Genomic DNA, 22,564 nt, shown 5'->3' on the forward strand with positions numbered 1-22,564 from the left:
GAGGAACTTCAAGCCTCGGAGTTTTTTTTCTTTGGGAGTGTTATTTGGAACCCTGACAATACTACTGAAAGGGGAGGGGGACCCAAAGAAAGCAATCTCTAGTCCTGACCATGTCTCCCATGAGATAGGATCCTTCCCCTACCAACAGCATTCACAGGAGGTGCAGAACCTGGTCCCACAAATAGGTTTTCTCACCTCATTTGTAAGCAAAATCTGTAAGCTGTTCCTCGCTGCATATTTATACCTGAGCCATGGAGGCGCAGTGGTTAGAATATGGTTGACAGCTGTATTGCAGGCTAATTCTGCCCATTGTCAGCACTTCGATCCTGACTGGCTCAAGGTTGACTCAGCCTTCTATCCTTCTGAAGTTGGTAAAAAGGTGCCCCAGATTGTTGGGGGCAAGATGCTAACTGTATAAATCGCTTAGAGAAGGCTGTCAAGCACTGTGAAGCGGTGTATAAGTCTAGGTGCCATTGCTATTGAGTGGAGCTCCACCAACACCTAACCTGTGCCAAAAGCTCTGTGTTCAGAATCAGCCCAAGAATAGAGCAGTTGAAACCACCCCAAGTGTCAGCAAGAATGGACTAGCTGTAAAGAGAAAGGAGGAGAAGAGGAAACGGAATGTCTTTTTTAAAAGCTGCGAAAACAATAAGCGGAGGGAGTTTAAGATGGACGCTTGTTAACAGAAGAGAAAGTGGAAGCTGCAAATTGTGTATTCCTTGCTGTTTGAAGAAGAAACTTTGTCTTTTATCTTTCGAACTGGAGTATATTGAGGAAAAACTAAGGAGGTTTGATTTTGGATGTATTCAATTTGTTTTTGAACTACTTATGGACATTTGGGAAGAAGAAGCTATTTGGAACAGTTAAACAATTGTATTCCATATATGGAATACAAAAGAACTAAATCTGTTAGTCTTTATAACTTTATGGATATTGGAACTGGAAAAAAGGAAAAAAAAGAAGAAGAAAGAGTTTAGACAGAATGAAAAAAACACCATAGTTTGAGTAAAATGGATGTAAATGCTTTTTATGTACTTGATTTGTAAACAATGTAAGGAGGAGAGTTTCTCTCTCCTCTTTCTCTTTCCTCTTTACCTTTTTCTTTTTTTTTTACCTTTTCTTACCTTTTACCTTTTCTTATTAATAAGCGTGGTTTAAAATGCTGTAAGATATAAGAAATCTTATAGAAGATTTCTTCTATAAAAGAATCTTCTATGAAGATTCATAATCTTCATAGAAGATTATGAATGAATCTTTGATTACCAATAAGAATTACTGATAGATTTAACAATTACAGAAAACTGTCTCTTTAAAATGGTCAAAAATATTGTTTTTTATAGAAAATAAGAAAATGTGAACAAAGCTTTGAATATTGTTAAGAACTACTTCTACACCCTCATTTTTAAAGCGAGAAATGTTATTAATAGAAAAAATGTGAATACTTTGAATGAATTCTCTAAAAAATATTAATAAGTGTTTTAATGGTTATAGAAAATGGATTTGAAAGTTGTTTAAAATGTTGTTTTTCTACAGCAAACAAGAGAATGGGAATGAATTCTTGAATAACAATAAGATTTGTTTATAGATTCTATAACTATGGTGAATTGGCCTATAAATGGTTTAAAATGTTGTTTTATAGAGAAAAGTGAGAAACAAATAGGAAATGGGAGAAGGATCGAGAAAGATTATTATTATTAACTGCATGTAACCACATTTTCCTCTTTGTTAAGTTGCAGCTTGTGAAATCTGGCTTCTGTCCAAAGTTTATCTTTCATCATGACCTTAAAGATTTAATCTTTACTAAAATCACAGCAGCAAAGAGATAGAGAGAGAGGCGTCTTTTCTACCAACATGGCTATTCTCAGCTGGCTGATCGTTCTTTCCCTCCTGTTCCTCTATTTATGGAAGAACCAACGTCCGAAAGGCTTTCCCCCTGGACCATGGGGCCTCCCCCTGATTGGGAACCTGCTTCAGTTCAGGAAGAAGGACCCTCTCAAGGTCCTGGATCAGGTACGGCTTCTTAACCGATCCCTCATTAATCCCTGCTGTGTGAGTCAGCCAAAAACGGAGGACATTTTCTTGCAATTATTTAAGCGTCTTGCTGCAAAAGAGGAGATCAAATTAAGATTTAGGGAAAGAAACTTTCAGAATGTTACCTAGATATTAAAGGATTCTGCTCTGTAGAGATGCATGTTTGATTCAAAGGAATTCTGATAGTTAATGGAATTGGGCTGCTTTCGAGAGAACCATTAGCTTTTTGAGATGGAATAAGTTCTGGAACTATGTCTGACTTTCATGGGCTTTGAAAGAAATTTGGTACTTTGGAGAACATAAGTACAGATCATTTAAGAAGAAAAGAAATGTTTTTTCAGTAATCAAAAGGCGGTGGTTATATACCTGCCAGTCTTGATTATTTAAAGTGAAGCTATTGGTGGAGCTTTGTTGTTTTTGCTGCTGAGTCTTCTTGCTATTCTTGTTCCCTCTTTCAATGGCCTTTCTTCAATCTACATCAGTATTGCAGTGTTTTACATTACATTTCCACTCATTAACTTATTCTTAATTAAATGCTTGCCTACTGAGCTTAGTTGAATGCCAATTTCATAACCTTGTGTTCTATTTTTTGGCTGTGCTTCTTTCACTTTTAAGCTAGGTAAGGTTGCAATATTTTTCTAGCGATTATGAAAGAATAATTTGATCTGATTCATAAACTAGGCTAAATTAAGAAAGTAAATTGGGTTGTGGGAAAAGAGGGAAGTGAGGCTACTTGATAACTGTGATCATCCTGTGTCTATGGAGATTCTCAATCATCCAGGTCATAGTTCTCCCAAAGGTGCTTTTTCCAAAAGGTAAATGGACTTTCCTTATTTTGTTTAGCTTTTCACCCAAGAAGCTTCTTCAGTTATGAAGAGAAGTGAAATATTTTCAAAGGGAAAAAAAACCCCAAGAAAGTCCAGTTCCCTTTAGAAAAAGCGCCTTTGAATGACCATACTATATTTTTAAACATCGCATTGAAGATAATTTGGCCTGTCTGCAGATATACCTGAAGAAAATCCAGTTTTGGATGGGTCACATTGTGCAAAAAAGGCCATTTCATTTAATGGTATAATTCTACTCAAGAGATCCGATTATTCTTCTACGTCTAAGAAGTTATATCTATGCCTGAACAGGAGGGGAAAGGATAGGCTGAAGGTTTTTGAAGGAGATGGCATGTGATGGAGGTTCTTGCCTCTCCTCCATGTTGCATCCTTGCAAGTGATTGCTTCCAACTGATCTCCTGATGCTTCTAGATTAATCCCGGTGATTTCATTTCAGTTAGCCCAAAAATACGGTCCCATCTTCAGTCTCAACATTGGAGGAACGCTTGCGGTCTTCACTCATGGGTTTCCTTCAGTCAAAGAGGTCCTGGTGACAAAAGGCACAGAATTTGCTGGAAGGCCAGATAATCCAATAGTAGATGATATCATTAAGAAAAAAGGTACCAATATATCCTTTCCAAACACTGTTTTTCCTCTCTACTTTTGTTGTTCGCTTTGTTGGATCTTTATGTTACGTTGGCAATTATGAGATGGATGAATCCAAGGAACGATTAATTAATTAATTAATCAGGTTTTACGATTAGGTATGCAAAAGATAAATACATGTAGTCCTTAATGTACAACCACAGTTCAGCCCAAAATTTCTGTTGTTAAGCAAGACAGTTGTTAAGTGAGTTTTGCCCCATTTTATCACTTTTCTTGCCGTAGTTGTTAAGTGAATCACTGCCGTTGTTAAGTTAGTAAACACGGTTGTTGGTTTTTTTTGTAAAGTTTTTTTATTTTTTTAAACAAACATATCATACATCTTTTCTTTTTTTTTATAACTTCTTTTTAAGACAAACATTTAGTACATCATTCATTTCTTCCATGTGACATTTCGCTGTTATCCTCAAAAATTTCTTCTCTTCTCTGTCTCTTCTGTCTTCAATCTCACCAAATCCATTACAAAGGTTTTGCATTAATATAATATTCTAATTACAAAATTTTTTTTTCTTCAATCTCTTTTAAAACTTATTTATATTTCTTTTCTAACCAATAGTAAAATTTATTCCATATCTTAAAATATTCTGAATCTTCTCTTTCCTTTATCATCATAGTTAATCTATTCATTTCTGCATAGTCTAAATTTTTTTTAATTACTTCTCCCTCCAATGCAGTGGTGGGATTCAGCCAGTTCGCACCACTTCAGGAGAACCAGTTGTTAACTTTCTGAGCAGTTTGTGAACTGGTTGTTGGAAGAAATCATTAAGGCAGAGAACCGGTTGTTAAATTATTTGAATCCCACCACTGTTCCGATGGTATATTCTCTGCTTTCCAATTTTGTGCATAAACCATCCTTGCTGCTGTTATTACATGTATAATCAAATATATATTATCTTTACTAATTTTCTCTGGTAAGATACTCAATAGGAATAGTTCTGGTTTTAAGTCTATATGTTGTTGTATCATTTCCTCCACCATAACTTAATTTTATTCCAGTAGCTTTTTGCTTCAGGACATGTCCACCACATGTGGCAATATGAACCTGGTAACTGGTGGCATTTCCAACATTTAGCTGATTTATCTTTAAACATTTTTGCCAGTTTCTCAGAGGGCATATGCCATCTATAAAACATTTTGTATTGATTCTCCTTATATGCAGTGGACATTGTTAATTTATAATTTCTTTCTATAAATAATAATAAATAATAATTTATTTCCCATAGTTGTTGCCATTTGTCCAATTCAATTGAATATCCAATTTTTTTTGCCCAGGCTATCATTGTTTCTTTTATTTGTTCTTCCTCTAGTTCTATATTTAATAAAAACTTGTAACATTTTTAAATTAATTTATCCTCCATTCCCATGATATCTTATCAAGCGTAGTCTTCCCTAAGTAAAAATTCTGTAGTTTAATATCTTTTTCATATCTAGTTTGTATTTGCATATACATATACCAGTCCATTTCAATTCCCTGTTCTTGTTTCCCTTTCAATTCCACCTTATCTGTTAACAAATGTTTATCTCTAAAAATATTTCCAAAATTAAAAACATTTGGGTGAATTAAGGCTTCTGTTGTTGATAACCATATTGGTATTTTCACATAATATTTATCTCTAACTTTTTCCCATACCAATAACAATGCATTTCTTATATAATGTCTATGAAAACACGTGTGTATCTTATTTCTACCATACCATAAAAAAGCATGCCAACCCAATTGTAGATCATGTCCTTCCAGTGTTAATAGTCTTCGTAAATATGAGTCAGGTGCCAAGCATCTGAATTTTGATCATGTGACCATGGGGAGGCTGCAACAGTCGTAAGTATGAAAGCCAGTCATAAGTCACTTTTTTCCAGTGCCGTTGTAACTTCCAAGGGTCACTAAACGAAGTGTTGTAAGGTCTACCTGTACAAGGAAATCATTGTAGTTCCATTGTTTCATTTTCCATCTCTCATTTTTATAGGCATAGTCACAGCACCCTACGGCCAAGCATGGAAAAAGCAACGAAGGTTTTCACTGATGCTTCTCAGGAACTTTGGACTCGGCAAAAAATCAATGGAAGAGAAGATCTTGCAGGAGGCATCATATTTGATTGAAGCAATTGCTGAAAACTCAGGTAAGCTCACCTGGGACAGGACCGGATAGCTGGGAAATCATCACACCAATGTTGCTTCTTTTTTTCCCACAGGACAGAATTCAGTTGATCTCACAGTTAGACCCATGTTTGTGTGTGTGTGTGTGTGTGTGTGTGTGTGTGTGTGTGTGTGTTGATGCAGAATGGGAGGAGCTTAGCATTCTGGTTGTATAAAACTTCAAGCAAATTCCAATGGTAGAGAATATTTGTAGGTTTCAGATATTTCATTCCCTTCCTAGGTAACAGGATGATGTTATGTAGGTGGGTAATGAAATGTCTACAAGCAAACAATCAAGCTCAGAGATCATCAAGGACTCCATAGTTAAAGCACATTAGGAAAATGAAAGGTGATAGTTCATAAGTACATATAGTTAGTCCTCAACATATGATCACAACCGAGCAGGGGAATTACGGTTGTAAGTCATGCTTTTGGTTAAGTGGGTCACCACGTGACTAATCAGATTTTATGAACTTTTGTTGGTTATTAGAGGTGGTTACGCAAATCACCACGGTCGTTTAGTGAATCTTTGGCTTCTGGCAAAATGCATAAATCGTGGTTGTGTGATCTCGGTATGCTGCAGACAGTTGTAAATGCGAGCTACAAAACCCAAGATGAGATCACATAATTATCTGGGGAAAATGGCCATTGGAACTTCTAATCCCAGTCTAATTACCTTGTTTATGATCTGTTGTAACTTTGAATGGTTGTAAATCGAGGACTCCTTGGAGAGTAACCATTTTGGATGGGAGGAAGGCCTAAGTGAGGAGCATTCAATCTCACCTCCCCTTGAGTGATTTAGAGCCTTCTCTGGTCCTTCCCAGGAGAAAGCTCCCAGTCTAGGGAGATTCCTGTATTACAGGCAGAGAACAATAAAGTAGCTAGCTTGAATTATACACATATGAATCTGTTTGTTCATGCATCACAGGACTATCTCTAATCTTATTTTCTTTTGCATTGTATTGCAGATTCACCTTTTGATCCTCATCCATTCCTTGAAACTGCAATCGCCAACATTATGTCTTCCATTCTTTTTGGGAAACGTTTTGAAAACGACAGCTCTTTCAACACTGTGTTGGACTTGATACATCAAAATATCGAAATGATGATGGGACCATGGGCCATGGTATCCTCGATAGGAGGGCAGGAAAATGGTTACGATTCCCAGAATGCTAGTGGGAATTTTATCCAATTTTCCTTGCATAACTTTATTTATTTTTAAAGGAACATCATAATTTTATGACTGACTTGGAGGAGCCAGTAAGAATCAGAGTAAATTAGAGCATGACACCTCTTCGTTGAAATATTAACTTAGTTTAATATTTGTGCTCTATCAAAAGGTGAACATGAAATAACATACATAAACATAGATAGTTGAAGGTATTTTTTCTCTCCCAAACACCCTACAGTGTATATTACCCGGTGATCATTTTAATTAATTTTGATTTATTTTCTCCTTCTTGGCAGCTTTACAATGCTGTGCCCTTAGTGAGGAGGCTTCCCCTGCCCCATCAGAGAATAGTAGAAGATACCCATAAAATCTTTGCTTTCCTTGAAAAGGAAGTGGAGGAACACAAGACAACCTTGATTCCTGGAGAAAGCCAAAATTTCATTGATGCATACCTAGAAGAAATAAAGAAGGTAAAAAAATCCACTCCCCTTTGTTTGATTTTACACTCTTCCCCATATTTTCTGCCATTTTTTATTTTATTTTATACACAAACAAACACTTAGTACATCAGTCAATCCTTTCGTGTGTCATTTCGGTATTTTTTCAATGGCTTGGTCTTCTTGTTGTTTCTTCTTTCTTCATTTTCTCTTAATCTATTACAACCTCTCTTCAAAAATACAATATTTTAATTATACCATTCTCTCGCATAACTATTAATCTGTTTATCTATATGTCTTTTCTAGCCAATGGTAAAATTGATGTCATACCTTAAAATATTCTGAATCCTCTCTTTCTTTAATTATCAAAGTTAATCTATTCTTTTCTGCACAGTCTAACATTTTCTTAATTACTTCCTCTTCCAGAGGTATTTTCTCTGCTTTCCAATTTTGTGCAAATACAAGCCTTGCTGCTTGTATTACATTATTACATGAATAATCAAATATATCTTTTCTTTACTAATTTTCTCTGGAAGGATACTCAATAGGAACAGCTCCGGTTTTAAGGCAATATGTTGTTGTATCATTTCTTCTAGCCATATCTTAATTTTACTCCAATAATTTTTAGCTTCTGAGCATGTCCACCACATAAGACAATAAGGTCCTGGTAACTGGTGACATTTCCAACATTTAGCTGATTTGTCTTTAAACATTTTTTCCAATTTTTCAGGAGGCATATGCCATCTGTAGAACATTTTATATTGATTTTCTTTATATGCAGTTGACATTATTAATTTATAGTTCCTTTCCCATAACTGTTGCCATCTATCTAGATCAATTGAATATCCAAAATTCTTTGCCCACGCTATCATTGTTTCCTTTACTTGTTTTTCCTCTAATTCAATGCCAAGTAAGAAATTATAATTTTTTTTGATTATCCTCTGTTCCTGTGAGTATCCTATCCAACTCTGTCATCTCTAAGTAAAAACCATATAGTTTACATCTTTTTCATATCTTGTTTGTATTTTCAGGTAGATATACCAGTCCATCTCAATCCCCTGTTCTTCCAATTCTCGTTTCCCTTTCAATTCCTCTTTATCTATTAGTAAATTTTATATGTAACAATATTTCTAAGATTAATAATATTTGTGTATATTAATGTTTTCATTGTTGATAACCAAATTGGTATTTTCAAATAGTATTTATCTCTAACCTTCTTCCACATTAATAACAATGCATTTCTTATATAATGTCTATGAAAGTACATATGCATTTTATTTCTACCATACCATAAAAATGCATGCCATCCCAATTGTAAATAGTGTCCTTCCAAAGTTAATAATCTTGTGTTTCTTAATCCATTCCCTCATTCAAGTCAATACTGCTGCTTTATAATATAGTTCCCAATTCGGCAGTCCAAATCTTCCACGTAATCTTGCATCTTGTAGCATTTTTATACTTATGCTTTTTTCCCTTGCCATATAAATTTCCTTATTATCTTGTTAAGATATTGGAAATAAGTCTTTTCAATTTTTATTGGTACTGTCTGGAATAAGAACAATAGTCGATTTTACACTCTTATATAGTTGTTCTGGTCTTGTATCTGTGGCTACCACATTACAGATGTGTGACTATGAAAAAGAGGTCTCTGGTGGATGGCCCTCACCTCGTTTGATAATCTAAAAGCATACGTGATAATCTAAAAGCATACGTTGCTTGGTCAGTTAAACAACTTCCACACAAAGTCTTTTGAAATTTGTGTGATTTAGAGTTTTGTCCTAAAGAAAGGAACAAGCTATTGTGTTATCTGAACTCATCTATGGGACTTTGCTTAGCCTGTTGCATAAACCCTGCCAACCCATTGCTCTAAATCAGAACATGAATGAATATGAACTTCATTCAACAGATGCGATTGGAAAATACTCTAGAATAATACAAATGGCCCTCAACCTATAACCTCAGTTGGGACTAGAGCTTCCATTACTAAGCAAGGCACTTGTGAAGCAATTCATAACCAATTTTACAACCTTGTTTCCTGTAGTGTTAAGTGAATCACTGGGGTTGTTAACTGAATCACATGGTTATTAAGCAAATCCAGCTTCTCCCATGGACTTTGCTTGTCAAAAAGAGAGTGGGAACCTTGTAAATAGTGATCAATATGGCCCTGGGATGGTGCAACTGTCATAAATGCATGCTGGTTTCCAAGTGCCCGAATTTTGATTGTGTGAATGCAGGATACTCTGATGGTCATAAGTGTGAGAAGAGTCCCTAAGACATTTATTTCAGTACTGTAATAACCTCAAACCGTCACTGAACAAATAGTTATAAGTAGATAATTATTTTCTCTTTCTTTCTTTGTTTTCACAAATAAAAGGCAGAGAGGAAAGTTTCAAGTTTTGGAGAAGAACAATTACTAGTTTTACTGACGGACCTTTTAACTGCTGGATCAGAGACAACGACTTCAACACTTTGGTGGGCATTGCTGTATTTGGTAGCCTTTCCAGAGGTCCAAGGTACGGAAATAGCAAATGACGAAGGTCTTCTATTAACCATGCAAAATCAGGATGGGTCTTGAAGGTGTGATTCCAGATCTTTCGGTGGAGACATCTGGGTTGAGTTTGAGCCTGTTTCATTGGATGACGTGGACAGGATTATGGGTAGGTTGGGGTCTTCCACATGTTTACTGGACCCTTGTCCCTCCTGGCTTGTTTCGGCAGCCAGGGAGGTGACTGGAGACTGGATCCAGGCTATTGTCAATGCTTCACTAAAGGAAGGGGTCTTTCCCGCTGCGCTTAAAGAGGCGGTGGTTCGACCCCTCCTTAAGAAGCCTAACCTGGATCCTGACGTACTTAACAACTACTGGATCCTTACCAATCTGGTTTCAGGCGTGGCCACAGCACGGAAACGGCATTGGTCGCCCTAGTAAATGATCTCTGGCGGGCCAGGGATGGGGGTTGCTCCTCCATCCTGGTCCTTCTTGACCTCTCAGCGGCATTCGATACCATGGACCATGGTGTCCTGCTGCAGCGGCTCAGGGGGATAGGGTTAGGAGGCACTGTTCTACAGTGGTTCTCCTCCTATCTCTCGGGCCGTCTGCAGTCTGTTTGGGCGGGGGTTCAGGGATCCTCCCAGAGGCCTCTCACTTGTGGGGTGCCTCAGGGATCGGTTCTCTCCCCTCTGCTCTTTAATATCTATATGTAACCGCTGGGTGAGATCATCCGTGGTTTTGGGGTGAGGTATCATCAATATGCTGATGATACCCAGCTTTACATCTCCACCCCTGACCACCCTAGGGATGCCCTTTCCGTGATGTCCCACTGCCTGGAAGCGGTGCGGGTTTGGATGGGGAGGAACAGGCTTAGACTCAACCCTTCCAAGACTGAGTGGCTGTGGATGCTGGCATCCCGGGATCTGGAGGTTCCATCCTTAATGATCGGAGGTGAAATCCTTGCTCCCTCCGACAGGGTCCGCAACTTGGGTGTCCTCCTGGATTCTCGGCTGTCTTTAGATGACCATCTGACGGCCGTAACCAGGGGGGCCTTCACACAGGTCCGTCTTGTGCGCCAGTTGCGCCCGTTCCTAGACCGGGATGCCCTCGCCACGGTCACTCACGCCCTTGTTACCTCTAGGTTGGACTACTGTAACACCCTCTACATGGGGCTGCCCTTGGGATGTGTCCGGAGGCTTCAGCTAGTCCAAAATGCAGCCGCGCGGGTAGTTACGGGGGCGTCTAGATACTCCCATGTAACACCTCTCCTGCGTGAGCTGCACTGGCTACCGGTGGCACTCCGGATACGTTTCAAGGTACTGGTGCTCACCTATAAAGCCCTTCATGGCTTAGGCCCGGGGTACTTGCAGGACCATCTCCAGCCGTTCTCCCATCGTCCTGTGCGCTCTCACAGAGTCGGCCTCCTCAGGGTGCCGTCAGCCAAACAATGTCGGCTGACGACCCCCAGGGGGAGGGCGTTCTCTGTGGGAGCCCCGACCCTCTGGAATGGATTGCCCACTGAGCTCAGGACAGCCCCCGACCTTCTTTCCTTCCGTCGCGAGCTGAAGACGTGGCTCTTCCGCCAATTAAACTGATCCATTTGGGGGTACACTGGTATAATTTTAAATCGTTTTTAATTGGGTTACTGATTTTAATTTGGTATTGTATTGTGATTTGTATTGAAGCTGTCATTTTGTAAGCCGCCTTGAGTCCCTAGGGAGAAAGGCGGCATATAAATCGCAATAAATAAATAAATAAATAAATAAATCTTTCTAAAAGCTTCATTTGGATTTTGACAGATTCATCCCTTCTGGTATGTTTAGAACTATAACACCTAGAAGAATTCCCAGATAGAGATGCATTGCTCTCCCACAACTCAAAGAGAGCACCAAGTTGAGAAGGACACAAAACATGGGGAATCAAAATGTATGTAGCAGATGACATGGCTGAGCCTGAAGGAGGAGTCAAGTGCATCATCAGTCTCGAGTCCCTTCGTGCCCACAAGAGATCTAAGTCCTGCCCACTTTGAATTCTCTTGACTCTTATCTCTCTCCAATTTGCTTTGATCAGAAGAGTCAAAGACCTCCAAGGTCTCTTCCAACTCTATTGTGATTGATTGATTGATTAATTGATTGATCTTGCACATCTCATTTGGCTGGATATCTTCCCCTTCTTATAATCCAGTGAATAAGGGAGCTGTCTTCCAGATACTCTTCTGAATGTTGCCTCGTTGTTCTAGACTTAAAGATGCTTCAGCCCTTTTTCGCAGGGAGCAGTTCCTGCATAATTTTGTTGAAGTCCCTTTCCTTACCCTCCTTAGTAACTAATTTATTTGCACTGCAGAGAAATGCCAGAAGGAAATAGATGCTATTCTGGGAAGTAATTCAAACCTGCAATGTGAAGATCGGGAAAAGCTGCCCTACACAAATGCCGTCATTCATGAAATCCAGCGCTGTACAACTGTTGGTCCTCTCGGAGTACCTCATGCATCCATCCAAAATGCACAGCTTGGTGGCTATCAAATTCCCAAGGTAAAACCGGGAACTTTCACAGGTGGGCTATGGGTCTGGAGCCTAAACTGTGCAATGAAGACTAAGGGAACGATGCATATTTAGCCAAATGAAGCGAAGGATTAGGGGAGGCATGACATCATAGCAATAATTCCAATACTTAAAGGGCTGCCAGAGAAAAGAAGGGGCCAATTTATTCTCCAAAGCACCTGGGTGAAAACACATCACAGGGAGCTCCAGCCGGGAAATAAGGGGGGATTTCCAGAAAGTGAGAATGGTTAATCAGTGGGAAAGCCAGCCTCACCATTGCTGGAGGTTTTCCAGAAAAAGTTGGAGAGCCAACTCTTCAAGCCTTACGATTCCAGGAACGATTCTTTTCACCATCATCAATTCATTTTTGAACCAGATCTCAAAAGGGCTAAGCCAAATTGATGGTTGTGCCCTGATATTTGCAGGGCACTGCCATTTTCACCAACCTCCATTCTGTTCATCACGATGAATCCCAGTGGAAGTTCCCACATGAGTTCAACCCCTCCAACTTCCTGAGTGCAAAGGGAGAGTTTGTGAAGCCGGAAGCCTTTTTGCTATTTTCAGCAGGTAAATTCTCTCTCTCTCTCTGTTTTCCTTTGAATGGGAAGGGCTGCACAACAGACAGAACCAGGGATTAGACAACCCTGTGAACTCAGCTCCTGTACTTAAGTCTACTTCAGGGCACCATTGGGTGGAGAAAACAAGGATGCATGCTTTAATTATTTTAACGGTTTTTAATTTTTGTGATGGGTTTGTTTTAATATGGCTGTACACCGCCCTGAGTCCTTCGGGAGAAGGGCGGTATAGAAATGTAAATAAATAAATAAGTAAGTAAGTAAGTAAGTAAGTAAGTAAGTAAGTAAGTAAATAAATAAATAAATAAATAAATAAATAAATAAATAAATAAATAAATAAATAAATAAATATTATGTGAATGTGGCCAATGGGGAGCAACTGAAAAGCATATTCACTTTGGGGATAACATCACCCATATTTGTGAAAGCACTCCGTCTCTGCATGAGTGTATCCTTCAGCAGGCTAAAATATGTCGTTTCATCAACCCGTTCCAGAAACCAGGAAACACATGTTTTCCTTTGCTATTCTCTCCCTCTCCCCCTCCCTCTCCCCTCCTTCTCCTTCTCCTTCTCCTTCTCCCCCTCCCCTTCCCTCTCCTTCTCCCTCTCCCCCTCCCTTCCCCCTCCCCTCTCCTTCTCCCTCTCCCTCTCCCTCCCTATTCCCTCTCCTTCTCTCTCTCCCTTTCCTTCTTCCTTCCCCTTCCCTCTCCTATTCCCTCTCCCTTTTCTTCTCCCTTTCCTTAACCTACCCCTTTCCTCTCCCTCCCCTTCTCTCTCCTATTCCCTCTCCATTTCCTTCTCCCTCTTCCTCAACCTACCCCTTTCCTCTCCTTCTCCTTCTCCCTCTCCCCTCCGTCTCCATCTTCTTCCCTGTCCCTCTCCTTCAGCCTCTCCTTCTCTCCCTCCCTCTCTCTCACACACAAAGATATAAATCCATTAATCCTAAGGATACTAGTTAGTTTCACATGACGCTACAAAACCACAAGTCTGAGTTTCAGGGGTGCTGTTTTATCATCAAAGTGTGTGCTGCTCTAGATGAATAGCTGTGATCTTTCATCTTGTCTTTTACTTTTCAGGACCAAGGGGTTGCTTAGGAGAAAATCTGGCTCGGATGGAGATCTTCCTCTTCCTCACCACCATCCTGAGAAACTTCCGGCTATCTTGGCCAGATAAATCCCAGGCACCAGATCTCACACCTACCTTTGGTGTCACACAATACCCATCAAGCTTTAAAATATCCATGAAAGGCCGCCAGGAGAGTGACTAGATCGAGGGAAGGTTTTTTCCATCACTCAAAGCAAAGTCATCAACTCCAAAGACACTTGAAAGATCCAGATGAAATTCATAGGCTACGTGGCTTAAACCAATTATGTGAACAAAAGATTTATCCTAAATGATATGAAAAAATTATGTCCAATAGTATAAACTTGATTTAGAAAAATAATCCTGTTTTTTGGATGTAATGGTATGTGGACCTGTCCTTGGGAGACAGGAGGAAGAGCTGTAGACTAGGAAATAGTGAGTTAATCAAATTAGAAGAGGAGGTTGTCAAAGAGAATATGATAATATGGGCCAAAAATATAGGATATACTATTGAATTGGATAAGTGGGAGAATCTGTGGAAGATAAATTACAAGATGACATTGTCTATACCCTACAAGGAAAACCTTTACAAAATATTCTACCGATGGCACCTCCCACCGGCGCGCCTAGCCAAGATGTTCCCAAATACATCTCCGATGTGCTGGAAATGTAAATCACAGAAAGGGACATATTATCATCTCTGGTGGCTATGCCGAAGGGCAAAACAATACTGGCAACAAATCAAAACAATGATTGAAGAAATTACGAAACAAAAACTGGAAATGAGGCCGGAAACCTTTTTATTGGGAATAATCACAGCACAATATACCAAAGAAATAAAATATCTGATTATCCATATCCTCACAGCAGCACGTATACTCTTTGCCCAACATTGGAAATCTGAACAGCTACCCACAGAAGACAAAATAATAGCTAAAATTACAGAATGTGCAGAATTGGATAAGCTCACAAAAGAAATACAAGAGAAAGATGATACTGATTACTATTTAATATGGCAAAGATGGTACAGCTGGCTGGAGGCAAAAATAGGAATATAAAGATGACTTTTGACTATTTAATAGAAATGCATAGAAGTAAATAAGGAGTCAACTATATATGTACATATATAACTAAGTAAATAGGTGACTGTAGATATTGATACAAATAGAAATATGAAAAATAATCCACCGTTGTAATATCTTCTAAGAGTCAGTCATTGGACTGAATTGATGTGTGTTTGTTTTGTATGTTGTTTCAATGTATTTATGTTGGTTTTGTTTTTTCTTTTTATTATTAATAAAAACTATTAAAAAAAAAAGAGGAAATAGTGAGTTAAGAGGCAGCCGAGCCTGCGGAAAGAATGGAGACAAGGCAAATATCTTAGAAGGGACTCTCCCTAGTTTTTTGGATTGTAAACATGAAGAGGAGGAAAGTACTTTCCGACTTACAATATTACTGCCAGCCTTGTGAGGTACTTCAGAGAAGTGGCACACTGAGGACTACTAGCTGTATCGGTAGTCCTCGACTTACAACCACCTGCCTACAAAAAGAGGGGGGAAAAAAGAATAGAGGGAGGGAGGGAGGGAAAGACAATTCAAAACAACAACCAAGAAAAGGAATCATCCATCCATCATCTCTTGCATTCTTATAGTTTAATTGCTAAGCTTTAAAAGAAAGAGGGGGAAAAGGAAAAACAAGTCAAAACAACATTAAAGGGAAACATAAGAAAGCATCTACCCATCATCTCTGGCCCGCTTTGATACTTCAATTGCTATGCTTTTTTTTTTTTTGACTTACCTCCCCCATTTCTCTCTTAATACCCCATCTATATCTATTTCTTGGATGTCCAATCTAGGTATTTCTCCCACCTCTACCCTCTTCCACTGCCTATTTTCTAAAGTTTTTACTGAGGCCCCTGTCTCTTTTTCAAGCGTATCTTCCAACTCCCTTAATATGTTTTCCCCCTAGTCTGGAAAATGTCTGGAAAAAGTATCAATACAAACTAAATGATAAGATACCTATATGGCCAGTACCCAGACATGCGATTGAGAACATAAATGTAGAACAAAAATAAGATGTGAGATTACATATAAAGAGCTTCTTAATATGGAAAGAGGTACATTACAGTTAAAGTCTTTGAATGTATTAAAAGAAGAAAGGATAATTCAAACTTGGTTTCAGTACGGACAGTTACAAGCTAGATGGAAAGAGGATCAGAAAATTGGTATCATGCAAACAGATGAAAACTTGGTAAAACAAATCAGAGACCAGAGTCAAATGCATATAAAAAGGTTGTATAGAACCTGATAGAACCTGATAGAAATAGATTCGGAAATGGAGTTAGTTAAAGATTGTATGATAAAATGGGCACAAAATATTGAGGAATCAATAATGATGGAAACGTGGGAAAAAATATGGGTTAGAAATGTAAAATTTACGCAAGCTCAAAATCTGAGAGAAAATTTTTATAAAATGTTTTATAGATGGCATCTAGATCCTAAAAAGTTAGCTCTTATGTACCCAAGTTTACAATCTAAGTGTTGGTGATGTGAGTGTGATGATGCCACGTATTATCATATATGGTGGACATGTAAAAAAATCAAAGCATTTTGGATAAAAATATGGTGGATTATGCAAAACATTCTTAAAAAGAAGATAAAGTTTACCCCACAACTGTTTTTGCTGGGTATAATTACAGATTGTACGGTTATAGAGACTAATTTGATTTTAAATTTAATAACTGCAACAAGACTTTTGGTGGCGCAGTATTGGAAGAAGGAAGATTTGCCTACGATTGAAGAATGGACACTGAAAGTAGCAAATTTAGCAGAGATGGCCAAAATTTCAGCATATTTGAAGGACTATTCAAATGAAAGATATATTTTGGAATGGAGAAGATGGATTGACTATATTCAAAACAAATATCGGACTAAAAAGTTTCAAATAGTTCATGAATGAAAATAGAGATTTTAGAAAAGCACTTATATTTAGTCAAGTAAAAGGGGAGTTAAAGCACAAAAGGAAGATAGGAGTCTATAGATGGTTAGCTTATGTTAGTATATGTTTGTTGAATGCTATATCCTGTATTTTGCTCTGGGAAGTCGGGGGAGGGGAGGGTTGGGGAGGGAGGGGGGAGGGGGGATGGGAAAATATTTGTAAAATTCTCTAAAACTTTTCAATAAAAAAAAAAACCTTTATATCCTCTTTGCAAATTCAATTCTCTGCTATAGTATTCAAGTGTCTCTTAAAGCACTTCCTTGTAGTTTCCTCTTTTGTCAGCAGATGGCACTCTTCCTATAAATTTCAGTTTACTAGTTTACTAGTCCATTGTTGTTTAGATCAGTGGTCCCCAACCTTTTTATCGCCGCAGACCAATCAGCCTTTGATAATTTTACCGTGGCCCGCTGAGCGCGCGCAGGGGTGGGGGGCGTTGTTCGCGACGACACATTGATTGTTTATATATCAGATTGTTTTGATTAAACAACTTTTATTTTATTGTATTTAAACATGCCTTACAAAATAAAATACAATTACATAAATATAAAGTGCTTTAACATTTTAACAGTTAAACTTTAACTAAGCGCTCTAGTTACTAGAATCTAGTGAATCAATGAGAACCCTGAGCTTGTTTTTCTGCAACGAGACGGTTCCATTTGGGGGTAATAGGAGACAATGACACCCGAAGTGTCTTGCTTATGTCCAGTTTATTTCGTTGTTTTATTTTGGTTGCTGTCACTGCAGAAAACCCCGCTTCACACAGATAGGATGTTGGAAAAGGCAAAAGGGACTTAAGAGCTGTAGTGGCAATCTCAGGATATTCCGCCATGACTTTAATCCAGAACACCGGCAGAGTTGTTGTCTCAAATACAGTTTTAAGGCCGCCGTCATTTGCAATCTCCAGCAGTTGATCTTCTTCTTGTACAGACATGCTACATTCGTCTGGTTTGTTGACAAATGGGTCGCGGATCCATTCCTTACCAGTTCGTGGGTCTTTTGTGGTTGGGAAGTAGCGCTCAAACTTTTCTAAAAGCAAAGACAGGTGATCGTGCACCAACTGGGAGAATGAACGCTCAGGCTCAGTCTCTCCTAAAATCCCCGCTAATGTCTGAAACATGTCCAAAATGCCTCTGTTCACACGCCGTCCCCACAACTCCAGTTTGGCTTTAAATGCAGCTACTTTGTCAGCCAACTTGAAAACAGTTGTCATTTTCCCCTGAAGGGACAGATTGAGTTCATTGAGCAGGCTAAATATGTCACACAGGTAAGCCAGTTTTGCAAGCCATACCTTGTCACTGAAATGTGCTGCCAGTGGTGACTTCTTTTCTGAGAGAAATCTTTGCAATGGCTCTCTTAATTCAAACACCCTGGATAGTGATTTTCCTCTGGATAACCATCTTATTTCTGTGTATAAGAGAAGGCATCTGTGCTCTGTGTCCATCTCCTCACAAAGCTGCTCAAATAGACGCGAGTTAAGGGCGTTTGCTTTGATGTGGTTAATAACTTTAACCACATCATTCAATACACTGTTAAATTCTGGTGACATTTTTTGGCTTGCCAGCATTTCCCTGTGAATGATACAATGTGTAGATTCGCACTCAGGTGCAACCTCCTTAATCCGAGCGGTTAAACCAGACAGCCGTCCGGTCATGGCAGCAGCTCCGTCTGTGCATATGCCGACACAAAAGGACCATTTTAGTTGTCCTGATATATAACCATCCAGTGACTTGAACAGTTCTGCTCCTGTGGTGTTGGTTGGCAAAGATAGTGCACATAATAAATCCTCATGCACATCCTCCTGATAAAGATATCGCACATAAACAAGTAGTATTGCCTTGTTGTCGATATCTGTAGATTCATCAACCTGTAGTGCGTACCACGGTGAAGTATTAATCCTCTCCAACAATTGTGTCTCAATGTCTTCAGCTATTTCATCAATGCGCCTAGTCACGGTGCTAGCCGACAAAGGCACATTTGCTACCTTTTTTACAGCAGCCTCTCCTAAAAGTTCACGACAAATGTCTTTAGTGGAGGGCAAGATCAATTCTTCACCGATAGTGAATGGCTTTTTAGCCTTAGCAATACGGTTAGCCACCAAATATGATGCTCTCCGAGCATTCTCCTTTATTGCTGTGGTGGCCCTCAGAAATATCTTCTGTCCTTCGTGTTCCCTTTTTTTTCTTTCAAAATACTGCAGGGGTTTGTCTTTTAATCCAGGGTGCTTGGCATTCAAGTGGCGAAGCAGTTTTGAGGGTTTCATTGCCTCATTAGAGAGCCGCTCACCACAAACTATGCAGAGCGGGGTTGGCGCGTGGGAATCACCTATCCCGATAAATCCATATTTCAAGTAGGACTCATTGTATTGTCTGTTAAAAGTTTTATGTTTCTTTGATGCTGAATGCTCTTCTTCTGTCTCTTCACTGGGCCTTTTCTTTTTCCCAAGGAAACTTTCTGACGACATCTGTTTCGTACTCATCTTTGCTAATATGTTTGGACACTGGTAGAATTAATATAAATTATATGTAATTTCACTGTATAATGTTAGAGATAATTTGGGGCCTCTAGCCATGGCTCACACTTGGAGAGTACCAAAACCTGCTATAGTGTGCTGTTCGTATTCCCCCCCCATCTATCTATGTCAGTGTTTCCCAACCATTGTGCCTCCAGCTTTTTCCAAACTACAACTTCCAGCATGCCTGGAGGGCCAGAGGCTGTCTGGGTATGCTGGGAGTTGTAGTTTTGCAACAGCTGGAGGCACCCTGCTTGGGAAAAATGGAGCTATGCTTGTCCTCTCTTTCTGCCTATCTATGCATCTATCTATATCAGTGTTTCCCAACCAGGGTGCCTCCAGCTGTTGCAAAACTACAACTCCCAGCATACCCAGACAGCCTCTGGCCCTCCAGGCATGCTGGAAGTTGTAGTTTGGAAACAGCTGGAGGCACCCTGGTTGGGAAACACTTGGACCTCCTCAGTCAATTACCAGGACCCCCCCCCCCAAAAAACATCGGGGTCCTTCTCATCGACTCCCGAACCCCCCCGCCCGCCTCCCCTTCTTCATCCCGCGGTCCCCTCACATATACCCCCGGCAGGTTCACTCACCCTTTCTAGCAGGCCTGTGCGGGATGGTAGATCACTGCAGGACCTTATCTGTCGCCGCAGCACTCTGTAGAGGCGCAGGAACACCGGGGAGACGTCTTCTGAGCGAGGCGTTTTCTGTAGAGCCGCAGGGAGACTGGGGAGACGTCTGCAGGGTCGCAGGTACACGTCAGCTTTGGGCCACACGTGCGTACCTGCGCGGGGCTCTCTTCCCTGGAGCCTTTGCGCACGGCCCAGGAGCCTTTGCGCTGCAGCGTTCATGTCCCCCGGCCGCTGCAGCGATCATGTCCCCCGGCCGCTGCAGCGATCATGTCCCCCGGCCGCTGCAGTGATCATGTCCCCTGGCCGCTGCAGCGATCATGGCCCCTGGCCGCTGCAGCGATCATGGCCCCCGGCCGCTGCGCGGCCCGGTGCCAGGTACTCCACGGCCCGGCACCGGTCCGCGGACCGGGGGTTGGGGACCACTAGTTTAGATTATACAGCAAATATAAAAGCAGAGTAAGTTTTATATATAGATAATTCCAGTGTTTAAGAAATACCTTCCCAGTAGGGCTTCTTTCCAGTTTAGGAGTCTGTTTATCTCATAATCTGTTGTTTATGTTAAAAAGCTGGATCTAGCCCAATAACTCAAAGACAGACTCCAATTCTTTTCTGTAGCTTTATTATAGATTTGATGGTACTGGAGGTCACTGACCTTGTACCTTTCTCTTTCAGGTATACATCTGGAATACTCTGTGGACCACGTGGTTGGAGCTTTTATATCCAGGAGGAGGGGCAAAGAGGTAAGGAGTGGTTACAGGGGTTATGGGATATGTGGTCAGTTAACCCTTGCAGGTCCGGGTGATTAGGGAGATGTAGTAGTTAGGCATTTACCATGACAAAACCCCCTCTAAATGCCTAACTGGGTACCTGGGGAAGTGATTGTATACATACAGGGAATACACAGGCACAGGCATGAATTACAAGTAAACACGCATTTTAGACATGAGATACGCATGCTGTTTATGTGGTAGGGGTTTAGTGAGAATATCTGCTGTTTGCTCCTCTGTGTCACAGTGTACTGCCTTAATGAAACCTATCTCTGAAAACTGCCTGACGTGTTTGTATTTAATGTCAATGTGCCTAGACCGCTGACCTATAGCATCGGCCTTTGAGATCTCTATCGCTGCCTTGTTGTCTTCGTGGATAACTATTGGATATGAGGGTTCAGCCCAGATGTTGCAGAGCAGGTCATCGAACCATACTAAATTGTTTGCGGCCTTTGATAGGCAAACAAATTCTGCTTCCGTAGTTGATGTGGCCACCAGTTTTTGCTTTCCAGTGTACCGATGGATGGGGCAATTGTTGAGTAGTAGCACGTAGCCGGAGGTGCTTTTTCTGCACTCTATGTCCCCAGCCCAGTCAGCGTCAGCATAGCAGGTTAGCTTTGGTTTCTCGGATGTTTCTGGCTCTAGGCAGAGTAGGGCATCCGCACTGAATTTTAAGTATCTAAGTAGTCTTTTGATGGCGTTCCAGTGTGTTACCGTGGGTTTGCTTACATGCCTGCACAGCAGATTGACGGCTAAGGCGATGTCGGGCCTGGTCCAGTTGGATATATACAGCAGTGACCCTATCGTTGATCTATACAATTTATTGTCTGTGAAGGGTTCAGATTCCTCGTACATAGTCTTCAGGAACTCAGGTTGCATGGGGGTCTCGCTGGGTTTTGCTTCGGACATGTTGCATTTGGACAGCAGCTCGATGATCTTTTCTCTCTGGGAGAGGCGGAAACCCTTGTTGGTTTTTATCACTTGGACCCCTAGGTATTTATCGATCTTTCCAAGTGACTTTAGGGAGAAGTGGCTACCCAGCTCAGTGGCGAACTTGTCACATCTGTCCTTGTGCTTGCTGATGTACAAGATGTCGTCCACGTAAAGGAGCACACCTTCGAATGTGTTGTTTTCTCTCTTCGTGAAGAAGCATTTGTCGGCTGAGGTGGCCTCGAAACCCATGGATCTAAGAGCCTTGGCTAAGCAGTCATACCACCTTTTGCCTGACTGCTTGAGCCTGTACAGGCTTTTGTTCAGCAGCCAGGTTTGGTTCTCGCCCTCGTTGTACCCAGGCGGTGCTTTAACGTATATCTCTTTATCCAACTCGGCGTGCAGGTACGCTGTTTGTACGTCGAATTGGAAAACCTCCAAGCCCAGGATGGTGGCCACCACCAGGGCGCTTTTGACGCTCTCCGCCCTGACGGTTGGCGAGTAGGTGTCTGTATAGTCTTCGGGGTATCTTTGGGCGAAATCCTGTGTGACTAGTCTTGCCTTGTATAGGACCTTGTTGTCCTCTAATGTCTTAACCCTGAACACCCATTTGGTTGGTTTTTTGTCCTCTGGAATTTGGGCAGGTGAGTATACCTGGAGGTTCCTTAGGCTCTCCATCTCCTTCTCCATGGCAGACATCCATTTTTCTTTCTCTTTCTGGGGGAGCCCGAGGATGTCCTCATATGAGCTGGGCGTGAAATGGGTGTTGTGTATGGCCATGACGTAG

General features: G+C 40.6%; 2 protein-coding genes across 2 annotated transcripts; one reads left to right on the forward strand and one right to left on the reverse strand.

Annotated features, from left to right (window-relative positions):
• Window positions 1–1,851: 1,851 nt before the first annotated feature.
• On the forward strand, window positions 1,852–15,079 carry LOC139323509 (cytochrome P450 2J6-like). The gene is made up of 9 exons (XM_070952894.1): window positions 1,852–2,010; window positions 3,313–3,475; window positions 5,483–5,635; window positions 6,620–6,777; window positions 7,119–7,292; window positions 9,634–9,772; window positions 12,091–12,278; window positions 12,713–12,854; window positions 13,939–15,079. The coding sequence occupies exons 1-9, from the start codon at window positions 1,852–1,854 to the stop codon at window positions 14,127–14,129; spliced, it is 1,467 nt and encodes a 488-aa protein (XP_070808995.1). The 3' UTR covers window positions 14,130–15,079.
• A 2,473-nt stretch (window positions 15,080–17,552) lies between these two features.
• Window positions 17,553–19,418, reverse strand: LOC139323733 (SCAN domain-containing protein 3-like). The gene has a single exon (XM_070953199.1). It carries the CDS (start codon window positions 19,416–19,418, stop codon window positions 17,553–17,555), a length of 1,866 nt encoding a protein of 621 aa, XP_070809300.1.
• Between the last annotated feature and the right edge of the window lie 3,146 nt (window positions 19,419–22,564).

Source organism: Pituophis catenifer, unplaced genomic scaffold, assembly GCF_029215685.1.
Source record: "Pituophis catenifer annectens isolate HBS135680 unplaced genomic scaffold, rPitCat1.0.hap2 SCAF_13, whole genome shotgun sequence".
Classification (NCBI taxonomy): domain Eukaryota; kingdom Metazoa; phylum Chordata; class Lepidosauria; order Squamata; family Colubridae; genus Pituophis; species Pituophis catenifer.

What these genes read in the sequence shown, in the direction of transcription:
- LOC139323509 (XM_070952894.1), top strand. Translation starts at nt 1,852, where the DNA reads ATGGCTATTCTCAGCTGGCTGATCGTTCTTTCCCTCCTGTTCCTCTAT. An exon ending in TGATGGGACCATGGGCCATG is followed by an intron (nt 6,778 to 7,118) that starts GTATCCTCGATA and finishes CCTTCTTGGCAG; the next exon opens with CTTTACAATGCTGTGCCCTT. An exon ending in AGCCTTTCCAGAGGTCCAAG is followed by an intron (nt 9,773 to 12,090) that starts GTACGGAAATAG and finishes TTTGCACTGCAG; the next exon opens with AGAAATGCCAGAAGGAAATA.
- LOC139323733 (XM_070953199.1), bottom strand. Translation starts at nt 19,418, where the DNA reads ATGAGTACGAAACAGATGTCGTCAGAAAGTTTCCTTGGGAAAAAGAAA.